At 43.6% G+C, this 26,125-nt stretch overlaps 1 protein-coding gene across 1 annotated transcript in view; it reads right to left on the minus strand.

Moving 5' to 3' along the window:
* The window catches only part of GUCA1C (guanylate cyclase activator 1C), a 47,888-nt gene extending 43,766 nt beyond the window's left edge, over positions 1-4,122 (minus strand). The window contains exon 1 of the mRNA XM_053310026.1: positions 3,925-4,122. Coding sequence (XP_053166001.1) covers positions 3,925-4,122 — 198 coding nt within the window. The remainder of the gene's footprint in view (positions 1-3,924) is intronic.
* Between the last annotated feature and the right edge of the window lie 22,003 nt (positions 4,123-26,125).

The following is a 26,125-nucleotide window of genomic DNA, read 5'->3' on the forward strand; positions in this document are numbered from 1 at the left end:
AACAAAAGAAAGAGGTTTATTTAAGCACAGGTGAGGAAAGGACATAAAATCAAACATATATGAAAATAAACACAACATGCAGATTAGTTACCTAAAAAGTGTCCTAGCTGCGATGAACTTTGTTGAGGAAAACAGTGCTTTATTTTTATAATTTTCAAGGACATTGTTAGGCTAATTCCAGAATGAGCAAATACAAGCCTGAAAGAACGACTAAAGCCCTAACCACACACACACAGCTAATCATGGTGGATGCTGTATCCAGGTAAGTTCTGCCCATGCTGACAGGTGCTGAAACCTACCCTCTCTGCTTACAGCATTTATCTGAAGGGCCAAACATTGTACTTGGAGAGAGTTCTCTCTGTGAAAAGGAATGCTGGGGTTTTAGGGTGGAGAATTTGGTTCTTCAGACTAAACTGGTGAGTGGGCAGTGGAGCAGGTAGGGTTACAATGCATATCAGCTTGAGGGGCAAGACTTACAGTTAATAAATGCTTATGAATGCTGTACAAGAGTATACATTGAAGCTATTCTGATGATCACCAGAAAGTGGGCTAAGAGAGCCTAGCCCGCTTTCTGGTACTCATTGGAACCACTGGGCTCAAGGGCAAGCCCGGTGGTTCCAAGGCGGCTAGCCCACCTAAGCACCCCTCACCCTAAATGAGGTTAACGGAGCAAGCTTAACCTTGTTTTTTTTAATTGTGTGTCAGCCATGCTTGCACACACTGGGGTGGGGGAGAGAGGGGAGGGGGGACCCCAGGAAGGCACCGAACACTCACACAGTGCTTTCCTGGGGTCTGGGGGACTGGGGTGCCATGCAGTGGCACTCCCCTTCCCTTAACCCCCAGAGCTCCCGACGGAGCTGAGGCTGGGCGCAGGAGTGCCTGACCGCTCATCTGGGCGGCCGATCTGGCTGCCCAGCAAAAACCAACTGCTTGTGTGTGGGGAGAGTGGGCTAAGCCCACTCTCCCTGTACAAGCCCTGTCTGGCGCTTCACACCAGTCATGTGAAGTGCCTCAGTATCTGCTCATTTGATTAGGCTAACATTTCTCCCACACTGAGCAGACCCCGTAAAAACTAGACAAGGAGGCTGTTCACACATGAAGCAAAGATTGGGCTTGACTGCCTTTGCTGTGCGTGTGAACCATCGGGAGCCATGCAGCTCCCAGCAGTAGCACAATGGCAAACCCATCTCTGGAGCCCACCTCCAAAATGAGATTAAGGGAATGCATGGTCTCTTAGCCCCATTTTGTTGATTGTTTGCCAGCCCAGGTATTTGCAGCAGGGGTTGGGAGACTGCGGAGCTCCTGGTCAGTGTTGGGTGGGTCCCCATAATGCACCATACACTTGCACGGTGCATTATGGGTTTTCGGGGGGGGCACACATCCCGGCCCCACCCCTCCGCCACTGCCAGGGAGAGCTGGAATCCATGTGGATGCGTAATCCACATGCCCTGGGAGACGGAGAAGATGTCTGCAGGGGAAGTAATGTTTTAGAAAGGGCTCATTAAATCCCAAGCAAGCAAAGGAGATGGAAGATAGAGCCAACTTTTTATGGGTGTGCTATCCAAGGAATTTTCAATACAATGACATGAGAAGCCAAGAATAAACAGAAACCCTGACAGAGCATTCACACCAGCTTCTTTGCAGGTTCACAACTGAACAGATAGATGAGCATACCCTGTGAATCAAATGCTGGTGCAAGCTGTCAGTCTTGACCCTCCCTACCCCACACTCTCTCTCCTGATCTTCCCATACATTGGGTGGCTTCACACATAATGGAAGCACATAATTAAGTGGGAACTGCAGTTCTGTATGACTGCACGTTCCTGGTGTGATCCAGTATTTCCATGCTCCATGTCATCCAAACCCAGAAATGTCACATTGCCCATGATGGCAATAACGGACATTTGAAGCTGGGCAGTGAATTTGGGTGGCCTTTGGTAATCCAACATGGTGGGCTCAGATGACATGGAAAGTGGTAGAAGTATCAGCTCACACAGGGAGTGTGAACATAGGAAGCTGCCATATACTGAGTCAGACCATAGGTCCATCTAGCTCAGTATTGTCTACACAGACTGACCGGCTTCTCCAAGGCTGCAGGCAGGAATCTTTCTCAGCCCTATCTTGGAGATGCTGGGGAGGGAACTTGGAACATAGATGCTCTTCCCAGAGCAGCTCCATCCTTTAAGGGGAATGTCTTACAGTGCTCACACTTCTAGTCTCCCATTCATATGCAAACAGGATGGACCCTGCTTAGCTAAGGCAACAAGTCATGCTTCCCACAACAAGACCAGCTCTCCTCCTCCTGAGAAAGCTGCCTACTATCTCAATAGTCCTTAAAACAATCCTGTAAAGTAAGCCAGTAGTATCCCCATATTACAGATAGAGGGTTATGTGATAGGAGCTTGCCTAGGGTCACGTAGTGAGTGAGGCTGAGCTAGGGACTTCTTGGCTTTCAAATCATGTTCTTAGCCATTAGCTTTCTCTGTGCGAAGTTCTAGCCATATGGCACCAGGAGGAAAATTTCTAAAGTCAGGAAATGACTCCATAATCCCTACAGTCCAATTTAAGTTATATGAAGTATATGAAGTGTTAACTATGTTGGAACCCAGGTTACTTGAACTTGTAATTTCTTCACCTGTATACTTGATTTGGAGCTATAATTTCTGCTGGATTTCTATTCTGAGTTTAGTTGGAGAGACAAATAATTGGGTCTTGAAATCATGACTGCTCTGAAATGCCACTTTGAACATCAGCAACATACTGGTGCATGTTAATAAGTGGATTATCCCAAACTGAAGCAGCTGCAGTGATGAATCACTCTGGAAATCTTCTAAACCATTTAAAAAGGTACAAGCGTACCATTAAGAAACCGTGAGCACCACAGGGCTTCATATTTTTAAGAAACCTATTACATTAGACAGTCCTTTGATTTGTTTCATCACCTCCAATAGCTTCCATTTTAAAACATTCAGGATCTGGGAATTAATGGTGTTAAAGAACATGTATTATTCTAAGCGTATAAGGGCATACTATAACTGGTAAAGCATAGATATGTGTATGTGTGGGGGTGATATCAAATACAAATATGTATGATTCTCAGGGGGGAAAATACAGCGTAAACCATTGTATTATTGATTGGAAATAAAATATACAATACACACACAAGCAAAAATAATCGGTTAGGAAACATTTAAAGTGCTGTATTATTTCAGGAACTCTACAGTTTCATGTGGTTTAATGCCATGTGAGAAATGTGATTATCTTCTAGATGATAGTACTGACCTGACAGACAGTGGGAACAAATCAAAATAGTAAAAAAGTGTTTTAAGCAACCATTTCAGTACTGTGGCTATGACACAAGACCACCCTACTTGTATTTAAGACAGTAGTAAAGCTCCTGTTGGTTTTAATGGAGCAGATTCTATGTACTCAGTGTAGTTTTTAGTAGGTTACATAGTTCTTCCTCAGTTCCCAGTTTCTAAGTAAAACATTCTCCCACCACCACTATGAGTTGAAACTGTGATAATGTATTCTGAATTTTTTGAACTCCTCTAAAACTATGCTAGCAAGTATCAGAAATTAAGATGATGGTTAATTGACAAAAAAAGAGAGAGGTTAATATAGTTTTCAGACAGATTTCTTAATACTTCTTTCTTTATAAAAAGTACCTTTCATTATAATGCACATGAACAACTAGCCTAGTTAATCCAAAAGGGCACTAAAAATACACTTTTAAAAAGTCAAATGACTCACTGCAAATAAGCAATTACAATAAGCATGTTGATGGATGCAGCCAGCATATTAAATTTCTGTCTGCACAGAATGACTGTGTGAGTCATTCCGAGTATAGCACTGCTTTCAGACTCTAATTAAATGTGAGCCACTGCGGCCAAGTGCAAAAGTAATTAATAAAATAGGGCTTACCTTGTTCAAGTCAAAAGTATTGAACACTTGATCAACATAATGATTTGCCTGCGGATTCAAACCATGCAGACCCAGAAGCGCCTTGAATTCATGAAGGCTCAGTTGCCCTGATGGACACTCCTTCATAAATTTTGTGTACCAGTGGTGGGCCTCTTGGTTGAGGAGATCATCTGCAGATGCTGATTCATTGGCTCCCATTGTGCCACACAGCAGGTATCCCCAACTTCAGTGCTTATTCCTGCACCTTATTTCTCATCTTCAATGGCCTCTACCCAACTAGAATACACCTGCAAACCTTGTGCCTAGCAGCTACTCTAAACCTCTTACATGAGGGGGCAGAAGTAGGGTAAGTAAGAATAGAAACTTAAGTGAGATTACTGTCAGCCCCCAGTTATACATGAGAAGAGTTTTATAACGTGTTAAACACACAGAAAAACAAACAGGATCACTTTCAGAGGGGGAAAAAAGAGAGGTTCATTAATGGAGGTTTTTGAGCCTGTTAATTTCAATGTTAGTGAAGGGATTGCAGCTTCCCCTCCCCCAAAGTGCTTTCAAAGTGATTGCATCACAGGAACTATTTCTGGCAAAAATCTGATCTCTAAGCGCTTGCAGCTAAATAGCTACAATGTATGCGGTAACTAAGAAGAAAAAGGTCAAGAGAGTAATGAGAATGTGCTGGTTGGGGGGGGGGGGGAGAGAAGTGACAATGGAAAAGGTGAAGCAGAGCTATTGGCAGGCAGTGCCCATTCATAGTTTATACATTCTTTAGGCTTCAGCCGGATGTATTTCACACATGCAGTGAAAGTTCAGCTGACTACTACTCCTGAACCCATAAATAGAGGCATGAGAGTGAATTCTGGGGTGAAGGTTGGCTAAGCATGTCCAGCAGATCAATTCTCAGCAAGTGATGAACTTGCTGAACACCAATCAAACCCTTCATAGCCTGCCAGTAAGCAGTGTGTGCATGGGAGAGGTGAGCCTCTAGGTTTGGGGAAGTGTTTGCAGGAATTATTTAGATTCCCTGAATTTTTTCTTTCTTTTTGCAAGGACAGGGGAGATTCTACCATCAAGCCTGACTTTATTTTATTTTATTTTATTATTTAACACATTTGTATACTGCCCAAATGCAAGTCTCTTGGCAGTTTACAACAAAACAATAAAAAAACAGAAAAAAAGTTTAAAACATTACAACAATTAAAATTTAAAATGTTAAAACTATTAAAAACACAATTAAAACAATATCTAATTAAATAGCAACAACACAGGCATTTTGAGGAGCACTGCTTCTCCTCAAAATGAGAGGTCTCATATTCTGGAGATACAACATCATCAGATCACATTTTCATCTGGTTGTCCTGAGAAATTCTCATAGGTAAAAAATATTTATCCAGGAAAAGAAGATGGAAGCTGAATAAAAGACCACAGTGTTCCTGTGGCACCTCAAGATATTTAAACTGGGTTCAATTTAACAAGAACTCCCTAGGGCATAGCCCCAGAAGTTGTTCTCTGTGCTCAGCCTTGGAATATGTGAAGCAAATAAGAAAAGGCAAGAGTGCTTCTGAATATGTGCAGACTGTTTTCCCCAAACAATTAATCACAAATAGAACAAGAGAGAGGTTTCCAGGGCTTGAGCTCCTGAACACTATTATTATTGCAAGTTGTGGGCCAGGAGGACTTCTCTCTCCCCTGAAGCCAAACAGGGCAGGAAGAGTTGTTAAAAACCTCCTCCTCACACTGCATCAGCCTTGAACCTGAGCTCTGTAGCACTATGTGGTGGTATTGTGGTGCTCCCGTGTGGCCAGAACCTAAGGGGTATACTCGTGAGTCAAATGAGCCGTAACCCAAAATTTGGCTTTAAAAAAGCCAAATCTGGCAACAGAGTCTGGGGTGTGGGGAGAACTGTTTCAGAGCTGTCTGTGCAGCAAATTGTTTAACCAGCTCCCAACCTGCGTGGTACAATGTGGGAAGGGGCAGGGGGAGGGGTGTTGTTCCACCATGCTTCCAAATCAGATGGCTTCCAAAGAATCTACAGTGGCAACCCCTCATAGAGCACCTTTGCATTCATCAAACCTACAAGTTACAAGAGCAGGGACCAGCACTGCAAGGAATTGTCTATCCAAGAGAAGGAGAAGCCTCCCTGTGAACTGAAGAAAAAAGAAGGCATCCCTATCATCAACTCTCCAACCAGCTTCTCAAGGAGTAGGGGCCCCAGGAACAACCCTTGTCAGGCTCTTTACTAAATATAGCCCTCTTTGGATGCGCTCTCTCTCTCTCTCTCTCTCTCTCTCTCTCTCTCTCTCTCTCTCTCACACACACACACACACACACACACACACACACACACACACACACCACTGTAATAATGTACAGTGCTGAAAGTGGGTCCAGAAGTCACCCTGGTACATCACTCACCCCTCCTTGCCACATGCTGCTTCATTCATCTGAAGAGGTGAATTCTGTGACCATGGTGCATTTCTGTGATTGGGAGGCTGGGGTGAATCCTCAGACAAAAGCTGCTGTAACCATGAGCAATGCAGTGGGCGGGAGTGATGCACCCGTGTGGGACTTCCAGACCCACATTTGAACCAGTGTGGCACTTCCAGACCCACATGATTACAGTGGGCTTAAAAAAAAAAGTCCTAAAGAAGTCATAACCGGGCTAATGGAGATTTGGGATGGGATTGCCTGTCCCTTTAAAGTTTTGTTAACAGTAGCCATAGGATTAATAGAAAAGCATTGTACTAGGGAAGGGAAGCTTCTTTCCCTCTATGTCGTTTTCCAGTGAAAATGCCTCCTGAAGCTACTGCTTGCCCCATTAGAGAAAACATATGTTACACATAAGTTTTCCCAAATGGGGAAAATAGCAGCTTGTGAGGGGTCAATTTTCATTGGGAAAGGGGCAGGGAGGAAAATGTCATTTAAGCCCACCTATCAGTGCTATGGTCCTAGTCTAATAGGGCCACTTTTCACAGGAATGTAAACAGATAAAAATCCCAGCCTTGCAAGTCTGTTCTGTTCTCTATAGGTGTTTATTGGTTCAAGAGTCCCCGGCATTTTTTTAAAATCACAAAAACCATAGTGCTTGGCTGCTTCTACTTCAAACAGGTATTTAATAATCAGAAGCGTATCTAGGGTAGGGCAGGAAGGGCACGTGCCCTGGGCGCCACTTGAAGGGGGGGCGCCATTTTTGAAAATTAAAAAATAATAATTAAAAATGGCCACCAAAACCAAAATGGCCATCTCTGTGAGGCCCTAGGCCATGCCAGGACTCACAGAGGCCATTTGAGCATGTGTGGTGGCCATCTTGTTTTCAGTGGCCATTTTTTTAAAAAAGTTATATTTTAAAATGGCCACCGCACATGCTCAAATGGTCTCTGTGAGGCCCTAGAGGCCAGAGGGGGGAGTGGGAACCTTTGATGACCCCCTCACGGCCTTTAGGAAGCCCCCCAAAGGGGCTACAGGTTAAAAAATTATTTTTTAAAAATATAATATAAGTCACTGTACACATATTCAGATTGGCACTATGTACAGAGAATCAGGGCTTGTGAATATTGAGCTGAAGCTTATGAGCTAGGATTATATTCATTTGCTCTTATTTTGCTAAATGAGTTAAATGTGATGTCTTAATAATATGGCTATTAATAGTGAGTTTGTCTTTGAATCAGTGTGAAATCCTTAGTATTAAGCCCCACTGGGAGTTTCTTGCTCTCTTTCTCCCATTTTAACTGTCTTTCTGAAAGTCTAGAATATATTGCAAGCAGTGACACAGTTTACTCTGCATATCCTTTAATTCTTTTCAGAGTATCTGGGAAAAGTCAAATTCTCCATTTATTTTTAAAACTCATGTAATAGTGATGCTACAATGCATAGTAGAGAATTAGACAGGCACTTCTGTTTAGTTTTCCAAGTACACCTCCACATAGTATTTGGATATTTCATGAGCCCCAGCATACTGAAATTTGTAGTTTTCCAGCATTTTTTGGTCTGGCTACATCCATTGCTAAATATTTTTTGAAAGATTAAAAGATTAACGAGCTTGACTTGTATTTTTCAGCTGATATTATGGTAAAGTTATCCGAAAGATGGGTGTCATGGTGTTTGGACAGGGGGTTTGGACAGGGGGTTTGGACAGGGGGTTTGGACAGGGGGCGCAATTTCAGTGCTTGCCCTAGGCGCTATTTTCTCTAGATACGCCTCTGTTAATAATCAACCTAATAATTAATAATACTTTTCTTTTTGTTCTCTCAGCATTTGGAAGGGTATCAATTTCTTTCATAAAACCAAAACTTCAATTTGCCAGTAGTATATACCATATCAAAGTGTTTAAACATGTAGTGGACTATTTACCCCTTAAGTAAATAGTATAGTTAAGGATAGGTTTGTTTTTAGGAAATCATATCATTTAGAATTCCAACATAAAATAAAACAAGTCATTGCTAAATATCTCTGAAATGGAAATATTGATCGAAGAGAAACCAAACAAAGAGAAACCATATATTCTTTGTATGACTTATTATTTATTTGCTCTTTGTATTACTTGTTACTCTGAACCTCAGCAATTTAAGCTATTTTAAACAACAGTGGCATAGCTCAGCGGGATATACTTTGGAAGGAAGCTCAAGTTAAGATTATCTATAGATGGTAATTACACTAGATAAATCAAATAAGGTACATAGGATAAAAGTCACCTTAAGTGGCACAGCGGGGAACTGCTTGACTAACAAAAGCAGAAGGTTGCTGGTTTAGATCCCCACTGGTACTATATTGGGCAGCAGTGAAATAGGAAAATGCTGAAAGGCATCATCTCATACTACGTGGGAGGAGGCAATGGTAAACCCCTCCTGTATTCTACCAAAAGAAAACCACAGGGCTCTGTTGGTGCCAGGAGCTGAAATCGACTTGAAGGCACACTTTACCTTTACCTTATACACAGGATAAACACCTTTGGCTGTTGGAAGTATGCTATGGTCAACCCTATTCTTTTATATTCATGGTTGATTGAAATAATTTGTGAAAAACAGCTCACATGCTGCTAGATATAAATGTAACGTTTCTGAGCTTGATTGAAGGTTTTAATACAAAATAGTTTAGTTTTTTAAACTATCAATTTGTTAATGGCTGCTGCGGCTGCAAACATTATAAATGCCAGAAATGGGAAAATATGCATGGTACCAGAAAAGACAAAGCTTTCATTGAAAATCTTGCACATTGCAGAGATGGAGAAATTAGCCCGTATTATTGGGGAAACGAAGGAAAGACATCATCAAGAGCTCCATGTCACATCAGAGTCCTCCTTGAAAACTATTTAATTGCTTAAAGCAGAAGTTCCTAACCTGTGGAACGCCAGATGTTGCTGAACTACAACTCCCATCATCCCTAGCCACAATAAGTTATAGCTGGGTATGATGGGAGTTGTAGTTCAGCAGCATCTCAAGTACCATAGATGGGAACCCCTGGCTTAAAGTATGATATGAACAAAGAATGCCAGGGTGCCACCACATGTCCTGATCCACAGACGTTCCAACTAGCAAAGGGTAGTATGTGTGCTGCTGCTGCACTCAAGCATATTTTCCCTGCCCCACTGAACAAACATGATTGGTGCTGCCAGTAAAGGTGGTTCAGAAGAACTATATGCACATCCTTTGCTGGTAGAAGTGAGTTGCTTCCCTCTTCTTCTTTTCTATCTTCTTTTGTATCCCTGTAGAAAAGATTCTGGAGCTTTTTCCTCTTTTGAAGGAGGATTCACATTTACTGAAGCAGAACTACAGAGTGCAAGTCACTGAATGCTGTACGGTAATTATATAAAACCCACAAATGAATAGAAAGAAAAGGAAGTGTGGATCATAGTCCACAGGGTTTTCTTCTTCTATATGTGCATAGCACATATAGCTTGAAAAACAACGATTACAATTGCCTGAAATCCATCAATAGCATCCAGACCTTTGGAAGAGCGACATGCTATTGATAGTAGCTCCTTGCCCAAGCAAAGGAACAGGAAGAGTTGCACATGTGAAGGGCTCCCTCTGCCAGGAAGGGGTCCTTGGGTGAGCGCAACCCTCCTTCCATAGGCAGGAAGTGCACTGATGGTGCATTGCTCCACCAGAAGTCTAGATGCCATCCACCAAATATCTGGCTGCCACCTCATACATTTAGACTCTTTAAAAATAATTATTGTAAGTCACTAGCTTGTAACTTGTTAACAAGATACATGGCTATTCCAACAAATCTTGTTCAACTCCACTTTCTGTTAATTGATGTGTCTGATTTTGTGCTATGAAGACAACTTTAGCTTCTAAGCTTTATAAGCTTCGTCAGTAATTGTGAGGAAACAGGGATTTTAAAAGGCTGTAAACAGATATATATTTTTTAAATTGGTCCTTTAATGGATCACTGATGTTTTTCAGAAAGTTCTCTGTTTCTTTTTCTTCCATAGTGTTGTTAAGAAAGTTCATTCTATCAATACAAAATGTTAACATTTGGCACAGCATTTTCAAAGTCAGTGTTGAAATATCAGGAAAACTCTTTCTGTGCTATAAAATAGATGTTTTGTGGTAAATTTAACAGTTAAATGAAAGTCTACACTTATTTCATGCAGATGTAATTATTCCAAAAGGCATTGTAAAACTAAATCTATGTTAAAGTGCTGAGGTATTAAGTATACAAATAACTGAGAAATAAGAAATTTACAGTTGAACCAAAACAACACACTCAAGAAAGAACCCTTACCTTGTTTGTATCAAAGATATTGAATACTTTCTCAACATATGAATTTGCCAGTAGAGTTGCATCTTGAAGACCAAGGAGTTTTTTGCATTCATACATGCTGAGTTGTCCAGATGGGCACTCTTTCATGAATTTTGCATACCACTGGTGGTTTTCCATGGCAGCAAGATCCTCAACTGATAGATTGGCACCCATCTTGTCAACCAGTTTACCTGTCCCCTCACTCAGGTTTCTTTTCACATAAGCATCTACCTTCACCAACAATGGCTCACATCCAACTGGGATACAAACAAAACCTATGGACTATATAACTACTATAAACCTCTTAGAGGTCATTATAGATGTAGGTTAGGTAAAAATAGAAGCCAAGTGGGATTACCTTCAGCACTAATGTTTAACATGGATGGATTTCATCAATAGTGAGCACTTCTGGGCTAAAATAATTCTAGTATTTCTGGACAAGTACTGTGGTTGAAAGTAGCATAGCTGAAACAGAAAGAAATGTGTTGTCTTATCTAATTGATATGTTACCCAAGATGAAAAGCTGATTGTCCTGGTAATTGATTTGCTTGAGTCTTTGTAAGGAAATCAACAAGTGCAGCGAAGTAAATTGCCTCTTACTATATTTCTTCTGCAGCCCTTCAATCTACACAAGAAGAAATAAGGACTCGAACAGAACCGGGCATGTGCGGTTTTGCACACTGCCAGACACCCCCCACCCCTGGCTTAGCTTGAATTCTAGCCAGTTTGGGGGTTCTATTTTTTTTTTTAACAATTTAAATGACTCACTGCCACAGCCATGGGAGGGGGTGTCAGGTGGGTCATCCTCTCCCCCACCGGCCAGCCTCTGGTCTTGAAACGGCCCGGTTCAGGCGGTTTTTGGCCCATTCTGGGCCTCTGTGTGGGCCATTTTGGAGGCTGCAGAACATGCGCAATGGACACCTGCATGACCCAGGTCACACAAGCGTCCATTGTGCATGCGCGGTGGCTTCCAAAATGGCCATGACAATATAGAGGCCCAGAATGGACTGAAAACTGCCAAACTGGTTCGTTTCAAGACCAGTGGAGGCTGGTGAGGGAAGGGAAAACTGCCAGGCCCCCCTCCTCCTGTGGCTGTGGCTGTGGCAGTGCCTCCTGGAGGCAGTGAGTCAGTTTAAAAAAAAAAAAGATAGAACATCTGAACTGGCCAGATGGGGTTTGCCTCAACCGGCTTGAGGCCAGTTCTATGTCGAGCCCTTGAGCCAGCCAAGTTCGATGTCAAACTCTCTCGAGGTCAAGCCGGTTCCACACCACTCTACTTTCTAGTTGTTTTTAATGAAGTAATTTTACAAGCTGCTGTTGATATCATTTCTTTCCCGCATCCATAAGATTAATTTCTGGTTACATAAAATTCTCCTAATGCTTCCTCCACCATGTGATGACAATTCTTGTCACATACCTAAAAATCTGTATAGAATTTTCCATTGATTGTTTTTATTCCCCTCATAGATTCAGTGACATAAGAACTTGCTACATGTCCACCTTAAAGCTATTCCTGATCAGAGCCTGAGAATTAACAAAATAATTTTAATTGCCTTAATGGTAATGTGGTCCCTGGAACTTATCGTCACTGGGAGAGATGAAAAGTGCACAATATGCCTTTGGGGGCTGACAGGTGTGCTTTGAGCTCTCCATCCCATTTCACTTCATGGCCCATATTCATTTTCATTCCTTATTTTGCTCAAACTGAAAGTTGTTGGAGAAGGTTAGTGTCCAAAAACATACGAATATCACTGGAAGAGGTGAATAGAAGCACACCCTGAATCTGCTAGGAATTGTCTGTCTTCTCTTCATTTTGTGTGCCAGTAATCATCTCTTTTCTACATGGCCATTTGCGCCCAGACCCAAGGAGACACGGACACAGTTACTTTTGGTGAAATTGGCCATTTTATTAACATTTCAAATTGCAGTTTACTTGAGGAATTCAGCTGGGATTGACGCTCCACCCACTGAGAGTCGGACTGAGCGGTGTCTGTGTGCAGGCCATAGGCCTGCGCTGACCCCGCCCCCCGGAGGAACGCCTGACCAATGGGAGCCGGCTCCCTGTGTCACGTGCTCCTCCATAGGGGGCTGGGGCAAACGAGCCACGCCGCCTAGAGCGGCGGCGATCGGCTTGCTTCTTCCCATACCTTCCTTTGAAGGATGGCTGAAGGTAGGAAGTGACTTCAGTTGAAAGGCACCTTCATAGGTTGACATGAAGGCACTACACCATTGCTACTGCACTATAGTGTACACACTATTGATAGTCTTTCATGAATCTATTTGTACTCTTTGTGAGCTGCTTCAGAAATGTCCGATAAGAAGCAACATATTAAAATAAATGTACATAAAGAAACATGCCACTACAGAATATTGAATTATAGGAAATACCTGCTTTTCTATCCACTGCTACTTTGATATGGGGAGGAGGGATAATGAACAAATACCTCAGAAAGCAGGAATGACACGTCATAGGTGTGGCCTGCAGTGTTGTTATCATTCCAGCTCCCGAGCAGTAGTGCTTTAGCGGTTACATTGCACTAAGTGGATACCTTAGCAAGTTGTAATTTATTTGCAAAATTATTACAAACTCAACTTAATTATAATCTAATGAACACAATCTACCAAGAAGCTTCCTTTGTCCTTACAGCAACAATAGGTGCTTACATAAGATCAAATACTTTTATTCTGGATTAACCCAGAATAATGTCAGTCTTGTGGTTCCTGATCTTGGCCCCTGCAGTCACTAACATGGACTGGAATCTCCACCCTACACGTAAACGGAGGGAAAAACCACCCTATTGCAGTTTGTTAAACTTCATTTGCATATTGCCACAATTTCATTTAATGATTTACAACTAATGTGTTAAGTATTCATTATTTTATTTAAGTGTACCCTTAACTTTAATAGCCTTTGGCTATAAGCACATAAAATATTCAAGTATGTCATTTATACTGACCTTTTCTTAGCAATTTAATTATTGCTCTTTTCGTTCCCCAGCACATTCCATACTGGGGTGGGGGGTGGAATACGGTTGTTCCATGATTCCTTTCATGGTTTTTGTGAGATATTCTGTTTTGCAAAAGCCACTCCAGTCAAGTTATTCCTATATAATGCATTACAAATTAAGCAGTATGTAGCATATAATTAATGACTGACAATTTGACGTGACAAGGGACGTCACTGTCTTGAAAAAAAATAAAAATTAACAAATGGCTAGGGCCAGGTAGCAGCCAACCAAGAGTTCTGAAGGAACAAATGTGAAATTGATGATCTCCTAGCAAAAATGTGTAATTTGTCCCTACAATCAGGCTCTGTACCAGAGGACTGGAAATTATCCAGTGAATCTCCGGTTTTCAAAAAGAGATCCGGGGGTATCCAGTTAATAAACTTGTCAGCTTAACTTCGGTGCTGGATAAATTGATGGAAAGTATACTTAAGGATACTTAAGGACAAAATTGTTAAACATATAGAAGAAAAGGCCTTGCTGAAGGAGAACCAGCATGGCTTCTGCAAGGGCAAGTCAAGCTTCATTAACCTGTTGGAGTTCTTGGAGAGTGTCAACAGGCTTGTGGATAAAGTTGATCCAGTTGACATAGTATACTTGGACTTCCAAAAAGCTTTTGACAGAGTTCCCCACCAAAGGCTCTTGAGTAAACTTAGCAGTCATGGGACAAGGGGATAGGTTTATGTGTGGATCAGGAAGTGGCTGAAGGACAGAAAACAGAGGGTAGGTATAAATGGACAGTTTTCACAATGGAGGCAAGTAGGAAGTGGGGTCCCTGAGGGATCGGTACTGGGACCAGTGCTCTTTAACTTGTTCATAAATGAAACTGGGGGGTGGGGGTGGGCAACGAAATGGCAAATGCAGTTCAATGTAAAGTGATGCATATTTGGGCAAAAAAACCCAACTTCGCAGATACACTGATGACTGATCAGTAGACTGACCAGTAGAAAGATCTTGGGGTCATGGTGGAAAGCTCATTGAAAGTGTCGACTCAGTGCACGGCAGCTGTGAAAAAGACCAATTCCATGCTAGGGATAATTAGGAAAGAAATAAAAGTGCTAATATTATAATGCCATTGCACAAATCTATGGTGCGGCCAAATCTTGAGTACTGCATACAGTTTTGGTTACCATATCTTAAGAAAGATATTGTAAAACTGGAAAAGGTGCAGAAGATGGTAACCAAGATGATCAGGGGCCTAGAGCACCTTCCTTATGAGTCTAGGCTACAGCATCTGGGGCTCTTTACTTTGGAAAAGAGATGACTAAGGGGAGATACAATCGAGGTGTATAAAATTATGCATGGAGTAGAAAGGGTGGACAGAGAAAATTTTCTCCCTCTCACAACACTAGAACCAGGGGTCATGAAACTGAAGGTTAGGAAATTTAGCCCAGGAAATTTAGCCCATGAAACTGAAGGTTAGGAAATTCAGGACTGACAAGATGAAGTACTTTTTCACACAGCTCATAATTAATCTATGGAATTCCTTGCCATGGGATGTGGTGAAGGCCACCAGCTTGGATGGCTTTAAAAGGGGCTTATTTTATTTATTTATTTTATTATTTATTTGTTACATTTATAAACCTCCCCATCCAGAGGCTCTGGGCGGTGTACAGCAACTTTTAAAAAAGAAATAAAACCCACATAATCAAACACAATGCTAAAAACAATATAAAAACAATACAAAAATGATTAAAACTATTTAAAACCAATTAACATACTTTTAAAAACAACAACACTTTATAAGCCTTGGAAGGCCAGGCCAAATAAATAGGTTTTTAGGGCTCTCTTAAAGGCTGACAGCGAGCCTAAACTGCGGATATCTGCCGGGAGTGCATTCCATAGACCAGGAGCAGCTGCAGAAAAGGCCCTGTTCTGAGTCGCCACCAGATGTACCGGTGGCAACTGGAGACAGACCTCTTCAGATGACCTCAGTAAGCAATGGGGATCATACCGAAAAAGGCACTCTCTAAGGTAACCCAGACCCAAGCTCAGAGCTTTAAAGGTAATAACCAGCAGTTTGTATTTTGCCCGGAGACATATCGGCAGCCAGTGCAGCTGTTTAAAGACAGGCATAATATGGTCTCTCCGGGTTACCCCAGAGACCAATCTGGCTACCGCATTTTGGACTAACTGAAGTTTCTGAACTACGTACAAAGGCAGCCCCATGTAGAGCGCATTGCAGTAGTCGAGCCTGGAGGTTACCAGCTGATGCACCACTGTTTTGAAATCGTTCTCTTCAAGGAATGGATGCAGCTGTTGAATCAGCCAAAGCTGATAGAAAGCGCTCCTGGCCATAGCCTCCACCTAAGATACCAGGGTGAGGTCTGGATCCAAGAGCACTCCCAAGCTTCGAACCTGTTCCTTCTGGGGGAGTGTAACCCCATCCAGCACAGGGAAATCTAACTCATCCCTTAAATTCTGATCCACCACAATGAGCACCTCCGTCTTGCTTGGATTCAACTTCAACTTGTTATCCCTCATCCAGCCCATTACTGCCCATAGGCAGGCATTTAGGGAGTGAATGCCATTTCCTTATGATGAAGATGATGATAAGGAGAAATAGATTTGGGTGTCATCAGCATACTGATAACACCCTGAACCAAATCTCCCGATGACCTCACCCAGCGGTTTCATGAAAATATTAAAAAGCATTTGTGACAGACAGAGCCCTGAGGGACTCCATATAATAGCTCTCATTTTTAAAAAGTAACTTTTACCAAGCTCCACCGTCTGGAATCTGCCTGAGAGATAGGAGTGGAACCACTGAAAAGCAGTGCCCCCTATCCCCAATTCCAGGGGCGTAATGATAGGAGGGCAGGGGGGGCACGTGCCCTGGGCGCCACTTGGCAGGGGGTGCCAAAAAGTGCCCCCGCCGATCCCCTGCCTTTGCCGAAATTTTTTAAAAATTATTTTTGTGTGTGTGATTTTTTTTTTTGTGCAGCAGTCCGCAAGGTCAGGAGCAGTCCCCCTCCCCCCCTCCCCTGGTCCCGGCGCCGCCCCCATTGCTCATCGTCATCTCCGGCAGGTGCCGCGGCGTCTTTGTCACACATAGTCCGAGTCTCAGTCTGACGCTCACTCCCCAGCGCGCCCCGCCGCCAGTCGCGCATGCGTTGGGAGGAGAACACACCGCGCATGCGTGTCTGGCACTGATTTTGTCTTGCGTTGCGCGCGGTGTGTCTCGGGACTGCGTAGTGCGGAGTGGAGGAAGTAGTGGACAAGCAAGGAGGACACACAAACAATACCTGTGTGTGTGTGTGATGAGATCTCTTTTATTCTCGTCCTCGACTCTGCCCAGCCTTGCTAGCCCCGCTCCGGGGCACCAGCGGGAAAGCGGATGGGCGGGTGGGTTCCTTGATGAAGCTGCGGCCAGCGCAGCCGGGCAGCTGAGCGGCCCATGAAGAGCAGGCGTGCTTGAGGAGGAGTGGAGGAGGAAGGCGCTGCTGGAGCTGCTCTTTTTTTCATGCACCTGCCTGCCACCAACAGCCCAACACCCTTTCCCTCTCCCTTAGCAACCGGAGCATCACACATAGTCCACATAGCACTCCTCCAGGTGCCTCTGGGGCTGAGCCTGGCAGGGCTGCGGGTGGTGGTGGTGCTCTCCCCCCCCCCCGCCGGCCGCTTTCTCCAGCCAGCCACAAAGTCTCCACCCTGCTGACCCGGGCGAGGACAAGGGCGAGGCTCTTGCAAAATTCGGAGGGAGGAAAGAGGAACCGGCACCTGGTCAAGGCTCATCTCTGGCTGGGTGTATAGAGAAAGCCCTCCTTTTCTCTCAAAGTAAGGCTTGACTGAACTGCATTTGGATTGCTGTGCTCAGTATAGTGACCTCCAGCCAAGCAGTTAAGGGTATGACTCAGTCAGGGCTTGCCTTGGAGGAAATGAGGGAGATCCTCTTGTTTCCTCAAAAATAAGCTCTTGCCGAGCCACATTAGTGCTGCCTGGCTGAAGTTTGAATTTGTGCTGCCTGGCTGGAGGTGGCATGGAAGGTGGGACTGTCTTTGGACAAGGAGGAGAATCTCTCGCCTCTCCCTCCCTGCAACCTGGGACTCCAAACCACCATGATTGCAATGTAAGCAGGAGTTTAGTATAAGTCCATATCTCAGAACATTAGAAGCAAAATGCAGAAGCCAGCGATAAAAAATAAAATAAAATAGTGAATAGGTAGGAGAAACAGGCATGTCTCAAATCTTCAAATTCACAAAGGAGGGGAAAGGAAAAAAGAATCACTCAAGCATAGCAAAACTCATCATTCCCTGTAATAATTTTGAAAGGAAATACCCTAATACATCTCACAGCAAATTCAGTGCAAGCTCAAACAAAGCTACAACATTTTAAGAAGGTCATGAGGCTTTAGGATGATGGTTGAAAAGAAATTTCATGACAAACTTGCAAGGAAACAAGGCTGAGAGGTTGCAAAGGAACAATGTAAACCATCCTAGGAAATTCTCCTTGCCAAGGAGCACATGTCAAGGCAGCAGCTGTTGCCCTTTTTTCTGCCCCACCTGGCTTCTTTCTGTCTATCATCCCAACTTGATGTTGGTCCTTTGCTATACCCATGTCTTTCTGCAGCATCAATATACTAATTTGGCATTTATATGTCATTTTATTTTATTTTATTTTATAGTTTATTGCATTTTATTAAATTAAAAAAACCAAAAAGAATGATAACATCTCTGAGCTTTCAACTTACATAAATGAGATACAACAGTATCCTGGGGGGGGAGCGGGGGGTCTCACTAGGGTGGCTGTTTGGGGGGGCGGTGGGGGGACGCAATTTCAGTGCTTGCCCTAGGCGCCGTTTTCCCTAGTTACACCTCTGCCCAATTCTCCCAGGCGATCCAGAAGGATACCATGGTCGATGGTATTGAATGCTGCCAAGAGATCCAAAGGAACCAACAGAGTTACACTTCCTCTGTTGATTCCCCAATAAAGGTCATCCATCAGGCCGACAAAGGCAGACTCAACCCCACAGTCCGCTCTAAAGCCAGTTTGAAATGTGTCTAGATAATTGGTTTCCTCCAAAACTGCCTGGATCTGGTTAGTCATCACTCTTTCAATCACCTTGCCCAACTACCCATCACTGAAGGATCTAGGGAAAGCTTCTTAAGAAGTGGTCTAATAATTGCCTCCTTCAAACAAGGAGACATCCTACCCTCCCTCAGTGATGAGTTAATGATATTAACTAAGCCATCCCCAACAATTTCCCTGCTAGATAAAAGCAGCCAAGTCAAGCAAGGATTGAGAGAACAAGTGGTAGGCTGCACCGCCCCAAGCAGCTTGTCCACGTCATCAGGCATCACAGATTGAAACTGATCCAGTCTAATACTCCAAGAGGGATTGCTGGACACCACCTTAATAGACTCTGCAGTGGAGTACAAGTTGGCCCAAATACAGGAGATTTTATCTGCAAAGAACCCATTAAAAGCATCACAGCAGAACAAAGCCCCTGAGAATTGGTTTGAATTGGAAGGAGCCTGAATCAAACTCCTCACAACCCGGGACAGCTCTGCCAAACGCGAAGCCACAGAAACAATGTGCACAGACCAGAATTGGTTTTTTTGCCACACGCACTGCCTTTGCATAAACCTTCAAGTGGGTTCTATGCTGTGTCCTGTCACATTCATGCTGAATTCTCCTCCACGTGCGCTCCAGTTGCCTACCTTGCTGCTTCAGACTAGACCCCATAACTCCTCTGTATACCAAGGGGCCACTTTTAAAGCAGATCGGAGGGAACGCTTAGGAGCGATCGTGTCTACTGCCCTGGTGAGTTCCCTGAGCATCGACAGAATCACTGGCAGGATCAACATCAAAATCCTCCAAGGTTTTTTGGAATCGTACTGGATACAACAGCCATCTTGGGCAGATCATCTTAATAGATCCTCCACCCCTGTAGGGCTGGATTGTGGCTGTGAAACTAACCTTAACCAGGTAGTGGTCTGTCCATGACGATGGGGAAACCACAGGATCCCGCATCTACGGAACACACCCCTGATCCGAACAAAAGACCAAATCAAGTGTTTGGCCAGCAACATGAGTTGGTCCTGAAACTAGTTGGGATAGGCCCAAAATTGTCATGGACACTATGAACTCCTGAGCTACACCAGACAAGTCAGCCTCACAATGGATATTGAAGTCACCCAGAACCAAAAGTCTGGGTGACTCCAATACCAACTCTGAGACCAGCTCCGTCAGCTCAGTTAGGGAGTCAGTTGGGCAGCGGGGTGGAGGGTACACCAACAGAATCCCCAATCTATTCCTAGTTGCGAACCTCAGAAAGACACACGCAATGTAAGTCAACTGTCGCACAGGGGCCCTGGTAAGAGGAATGGTATCCTTATGGACCACAGCCACTCTACCCCCCCATCCCCTAGCTTGCTCCACAACACAGTAACCTGGTGGAAGAAGCTGGGCCCAAACTGGGCCACTAGCTTCCCCCATCCAGGTCTCAGTTATACAAGCCAGGTCGGTTCCCTCATCCATGATCAAGTCATGGATAATTTTGGTCTTATTCTGAACTGACCTGGGATTGCAAAGGAGCAAGGCTAGGTTCTGTGGGAAGTCGGAACTGATCCCTGAGGCCAGAGAGCTGACAGGGCAGCTGGAAGTGGAAACAGTTACTAAATTACTGGTTTCGCTTCCCCTGTAACGGCCAGCTGCTCTGCCAACACCAATTCTTCTATTCCCACCACAACAGTAATAGCTGCCCCCAGGGGCGTAGCTAGGGAGAGGGGGCCTGTGTGAGGCGGCCCCCCAGAGTGAGGGAGATAATGAAGAAAATAGGGACAGATGGAGCTGGAGGGCCCTCAGGAGCTGGGGGCCTGTGTTCTTTGAACCCTTTCGCTCAATTATAGCTACGCCCCTGGCTGCCCCAGAGCCACTGGACACACACCCGGCATCATTCTGCCCAAGAATGATTACCATCAGAGGCCCCTCCCTAGCCAGATAGTGAGGTGAGTGCTAAAAGAAGCAAGATTCTTCCCAGATCACACCATCCTCTTATCAAACTTTTTCCCTTGTGTGGCTGGCAGGGCCGACGAGAGGAGGGGGGGAAGTTGGTACAAATTACTGGGGCCTGGCAGTCCAGAAGGGGGCCTGGGGCCAAACTATGCTGCATATGTTTAATAGAGCGTTGATGCAATGCTCTATTCCAACTGCGCAGGTGCTCTGGAGCACCTCACAGTCTCAAGGGCCACTGGTCTGGATGGTCAGGCTCAGTGGCCACTCCCGCTCCGCCTGCCACCTCCGAAGGGGGTGTTTGGTTCAACCCCCACCTCCACCCCTGGCCGCACACATGGTGGCTAGGATTATTTTAAAGATTGGCAGTTTGTTCTCCTGGTGGCAGCAGCAGAGGGGCCTCATGGCGGTGGGGCCTTATGGCGGGGGGCTGAAATTTCTTTTTTAAGGGCCTGAACCAACTCTCGGTGGCCCTGGTGGCTGGCCTGACAACCACACTAATATTTTTTTGGTGCCAGGAGAACTCCTGCTTATTTTCTCAGCGTAATATCTGATGAGATTTCAGCATCTTTTACTGCTGCATTCATACTGACATTTTAGTATGAATTTTTATTGTTTTTATGTTATTGTAATTATATTAATAATTGTATAAAACAACAATTATAATATAATATAATATAATATAATATAATATAATATAATATAATAATATTATATTATATTATATTATATTATATTATATTAGTTACTTTATTGAATGTTGTGAACCACCCTGATAATGCCTGTGGAAGGACAGTAAATAAATAAATTGAATCAAAATAAAAGAAAAGAAAAACATTAAATTTTTATACCGCCTTTCATTAAAACAATCACAAGGCAGTTTATAAAACATTTAAAACAATAGAAGACTATAAAAGTTACATAATAAAAATATTAAACTGGAATATAAAAATACAAATCTAATTAAGATTATTAAAATATGCACAAAAAGACCATAAAATATAGAGCAGCAGCAACAAAATCAACACTCATGAAAGCCTGGGTAAAAAGCCAAGATGTCGCCTGTTTCCATGCGTAAGGGCACTACATCTTAATTTCCCTAGAGATTTAAGATATTTTGGTTCACTTCTAATCAAATTTGGTAACACAGCTGAAGAGAGAAGAGCCCTAGTCCAGTGGCAAAAGCACATGCTTTGTATGCAGAAGACCCCCAGCTTCAATCACTCTCCGACAGCAGAGACTTCTCTGCCTGTGAAGAATGTGCACTGAAGAATACGTGTTCTTTGAAGCTCAGGCTGCCTCTAAAGAGTTCCTAAGACAGCAAAGTTTTAGTCACATCTAAAAGCCGTTGCCCACTTGTGGTAGCTTAAGGGTTAACCCCCCTGCTGTGTTGGAGATCTAGCAGGCTGCTGGGGCAGAGTTGCTCATTATTAAGCTGATCATCATTAACCGTAATTCCCCTGCTAAGTGATCCAAGGCTTTTAAAAGTGGCAATTCTCTTTATTTAGCAAGGAGAGAGCAACCCTATCCATCTCCAGCACAGCATCCCTCCAGTGGCTGTTGCTGGTGTCTATCTTTTGCTTCTTTTTAGGATTGTGAGCCCTTTGGTGACAGGGAGCCATTCATTCATTCATTCAAGTGATTTTGTAGCAGAAAACTGTGTCTGGTCCGTGCTCTGTGTCTATGTCATAAGCTAGGCCCAGCATACAATATCACTTAATATCTCTCACCAGAGGAAAATCTGCTAACATGGATCCAAGCTATAGGTCTGCCTTGGTAATTGTTTTTAGTGGCTTTGAGTTCATCTTTTGTAATGTGTATTGTGTGGTAGGGGTGTGCATTTTGGAATTTTCTTGTTTCGATTTGTATCCGAATTGAAACATCCCCATTTTGTTTTGTACCCAAATTTTCTGAGTCCGAATCCGCCCTGTTTTGTTTTGTAGCCAAATTTTCCGAATCCAAATCTATTTGGATTTTTAAAAAGGGTCCCAGGGCAAAAAGAGTGGGTGGTGGTGGTAGTGTCCAATGGGTGGAAGCTACCATGCAAATTTCAAAGGAATTAGGCAAAGGGCTGATTTTTTTTGGTGATTTTTTTTTAAGTTTACACATCTTTAAGAATTTTCCCATAGGGAATAATGGGGATTCCAGCAAATGTATCGCTTCAAATCAAGGGGAAAGGGATGACCCAGAGCAGAGTGTGGTGGGTGGTAGTGCCCAATGGGGACAAGGAAACTTCCAGAATTATTTCAAAGGAATTGGGCAAAGGGCTGATCTTTTGTGGTTTGTTGAAGTTTACGTGTCTTTAAGATTTCTCCCATAGGGAATAATGGAGGTTTCAGCAGCCCCATAATTCCACTTGGGGGGGGGGGTTGTGTAGTGCACATAGGGTGCCAACCACCCCCATACCCACAAGCCTGTGGGGTACTGGGTTTTGTTGTTTCTGAGGTGTTTGTTGTAGATTCTCTGGTAGCATATGAGATTTTCAGTGAAAAACAAGAATCCACTCTCATATGCTACCAGATAATCTACACTCAGAACACCACAGAAACAGCAGAAACCAGCACCCCATGGGTTAGCAACCATTCCCCTGGCCAATGTGGGGTCAGTAAAGTGGGAAGAAGCAAAAGAGCCAATGGGAAACTAGGAGGGAATTGTCAGCAGATCAGCCCGTGATTTAGGTCACTAATCAGAAGGCTGGAAGGGTGGGAAATTCAAAGAGATGTCAAACACAAAATGGAGACTGACTCAGAGATCACCGCAAAATGGAGGTCCGAAACAACAAAACGTTTTGTAGCCGAAACAGGGGCGTTTTGTTTTGTATACAAAACTTTTGGATCTGGAAAATGGGTGTTTTGTCTTGTCTACAAAACACCTGAAACAGGCTGTTTTGAGTACAAAACATTTTGTATCCGAAACGTTTCGCACATCCCTATTGTGTGGATATTTTTTAAAAATAATTTTCATATTTGTATTGCATATTGCCTATATGTATCAATTTGCATTTTTTGTAAATGCAAACTTTGTTAAAAGTCTATAAGGGCTGGCTGCTTGCTAGAGCTATTCAGGCAGACACTATCCTTAAAACTGCCTTCCCATTCAATGCTCATATTTGTGTATAAGAGGCACACAGAGCACAACTTTACTCTTGCTTTCTCATGCTTCCCTTCATAGAATTAAGCACTGCGTCAACTGTCTGTTACTTTCTCCCCACCCTTCCCAACCATTGCATTGTAAGACCAGGCATCCTGCTTACCACTACTGTTCCAGATTTTTTCAAGGACAAAATGAGCAACAGGAGAGGTAGTCTTCATATTGTTGGAGACTAGGGGTGTGCACAAAGCCCAAAATGAGGTTTGGTCTGAATCTGAATCAATTCAAACTGAACCACATTGCTCTGAACTAGTTTGGTTGAAACAACCGGCCAATCCAGTCCATTTGATCAAACTAGTTTGGCAGTTCGGGTGGGCAATGTACTTGTAAAGGAGAAGCTGATGTGGGTTCCCCTTTTAGAAGTACAGGCGTGGGGGGACTCTGCTAAAGGTAAGGGATGGCTGGGCAGGGGTGGTGAGAGAGGCAATATTAATTAAGCCCCTTACTGGGCCGTGCTGGCGGCCGGTGCTGCTGTTTGCTGCCGCTCGCCCTCCTAGAGTGGTCCCAAGCATGCCCTCCCCCTTTACCAAGCTACCACCGAGCCGGAGGCTTGGTAAAGGAGGGGGAGATGACTTGGGCCGTGCCAGGAGAATGAGCGTAAGCGAGCGGGTTGAGCGGCGGCACTGGCAGCCGTGCCAGTTGGGTCAGAAGCTTTTTACCTCTCTTGCTGCTCTCACCCAGCCACCCTTTACCATTGCATAACTGGTTCGCCTGAACTGGGCCTGGTTCAATTTGCGATCAAACCTATGGACTGGCCCGATCTGAAGCAAAACGGTTCCACAATGAACCATTTGTACACACCCCCATTGGAGACACAGCTCCAGTTGCAATGCCTGTTTGCACCTTCTGTCCTAGTGACCAATAGGGGCATTAAGAATAGAGATAGTGAGGAAGGGTCTTCCTCTTGATTCCCCCTCTTGTTTTCTCTCCCTCTGCCTTCTCCGATTGGCTTTCTTTGTTTGGTAAACAGATACTCTCAGGGGTCTATTACTGCCTCCTTCTTGCTCCCTGCTCTGCCACATTCTCCATTTGCTATGCGGCTTCTCTCTCTCTGCTCTGAATTAGGAAGATAGAAAGCTCAGGGAGACAGGATTTTCTATCCAAGTATGTAGCTTTCCCAATAAACCTTATTTGCGTTTGAACCTTAAATATCTCTCTCAAGATACTCTTTAATGAGCTTGCTCTTCTCACACACGCTTGCTCTGCGATAATTGAGGCGAACCAAACTTCTGCTCCCAACACATATCAGTGCCTGAAAGTAGCAATTCATTATAGGAAGATTGCCCAGTGCACTTCTACCTTTCTCAAAGGTAAGGCTTCTCCATGAGCCAATTTGGAAGACAGATCAGAACCAGCCCTGTGCGCATGCCCTGTCCTGCTCCTGCTGCACTGTCCCACAGCCTCCTAATTGAGATCATCAGGAGAGGTCCGTCTGCAGTTGCCACTGGCTTGTCTGGTGACTACTCGGGGATGGGCCTTCTCCGTTGCTGCCCCAATGCTTTGGAACGTGCTCCCTGCTGAAATAAGAGCTTCCTCATCTCTGACAATTTTTTAAAAATCTTTAAAGAAATTTGTTCACCCAGGCTTTTAATTAAATACCGTTTTAACTTGATTTCAAAATATTGTGTCAAGGTTTTAAATTGTTGTAATGTTTTAACTTTTTGCTGTCATATATTTTAAACAATGTTTTAATTTCTTTGTTGTCATTTATCTGTTTTAATGTTTTAACTTTTCTGTTTTTGTTGTAAACCGCCCAGAGACGTAAGTTTTGGACGGAATAAAAATATGGCAAATACATAAATAAATAATTGCATTGGACCATTTCTCTAAACCAGGCCTTCTTAACCTTGAGCCCCCAGATGTTGTTGGACTACAACTCCCAGACATGGCCTTTGTGGATGAGGATTATGGGAGTTGTAGTCCATCAACATCTGGGGGGCCCAAGGTTAAGAAACCCTGCTCTAAACGACTCTCACTTGAAATTTAAATGCTACATTAAAGTAATGTTTAATTAAATTCAGGCAATTATGAGATTCCTAGAGAGACATGCTGGGAGGAGGGCAGGATGTGGATGCCTATGTCCTGCATAACACATGGGTGGGGCTGGCCCTATGTGTCTTGTTTTGGCTGGTCTTTCCTTTGCTCTTCTGCTTCTCTTTCCTGCTTTTAAGGACCGATCAGTTTGAAGGTCTAGCAGGACTGCTTCACATCTTTAGAAACTTAACAGGTAACTTTAGTGAGAAAGGCTACGTATCTTTTTAATAATGATTTGCTTTCATATTTATATACTAATTTCTCACACATGAGTTTGCACTCAGAGTAGTTCATGGCAGTATCACTCATCAAGT

This window comes from Hemicordylus capensis, chromosome 3 (genome assembly GCF_027244095.1).
Source record: "Hemicordylus capensis ecotype Gifberg chromosome 3, rHemCap1.1.pri, whole genome shotgun sequence".
NCBI lineage: Eukaryota > Metazoa > Chordata > Lepidosauria > Squamata > Cordylidae > Hemicordylus > Hemicordylus capensis.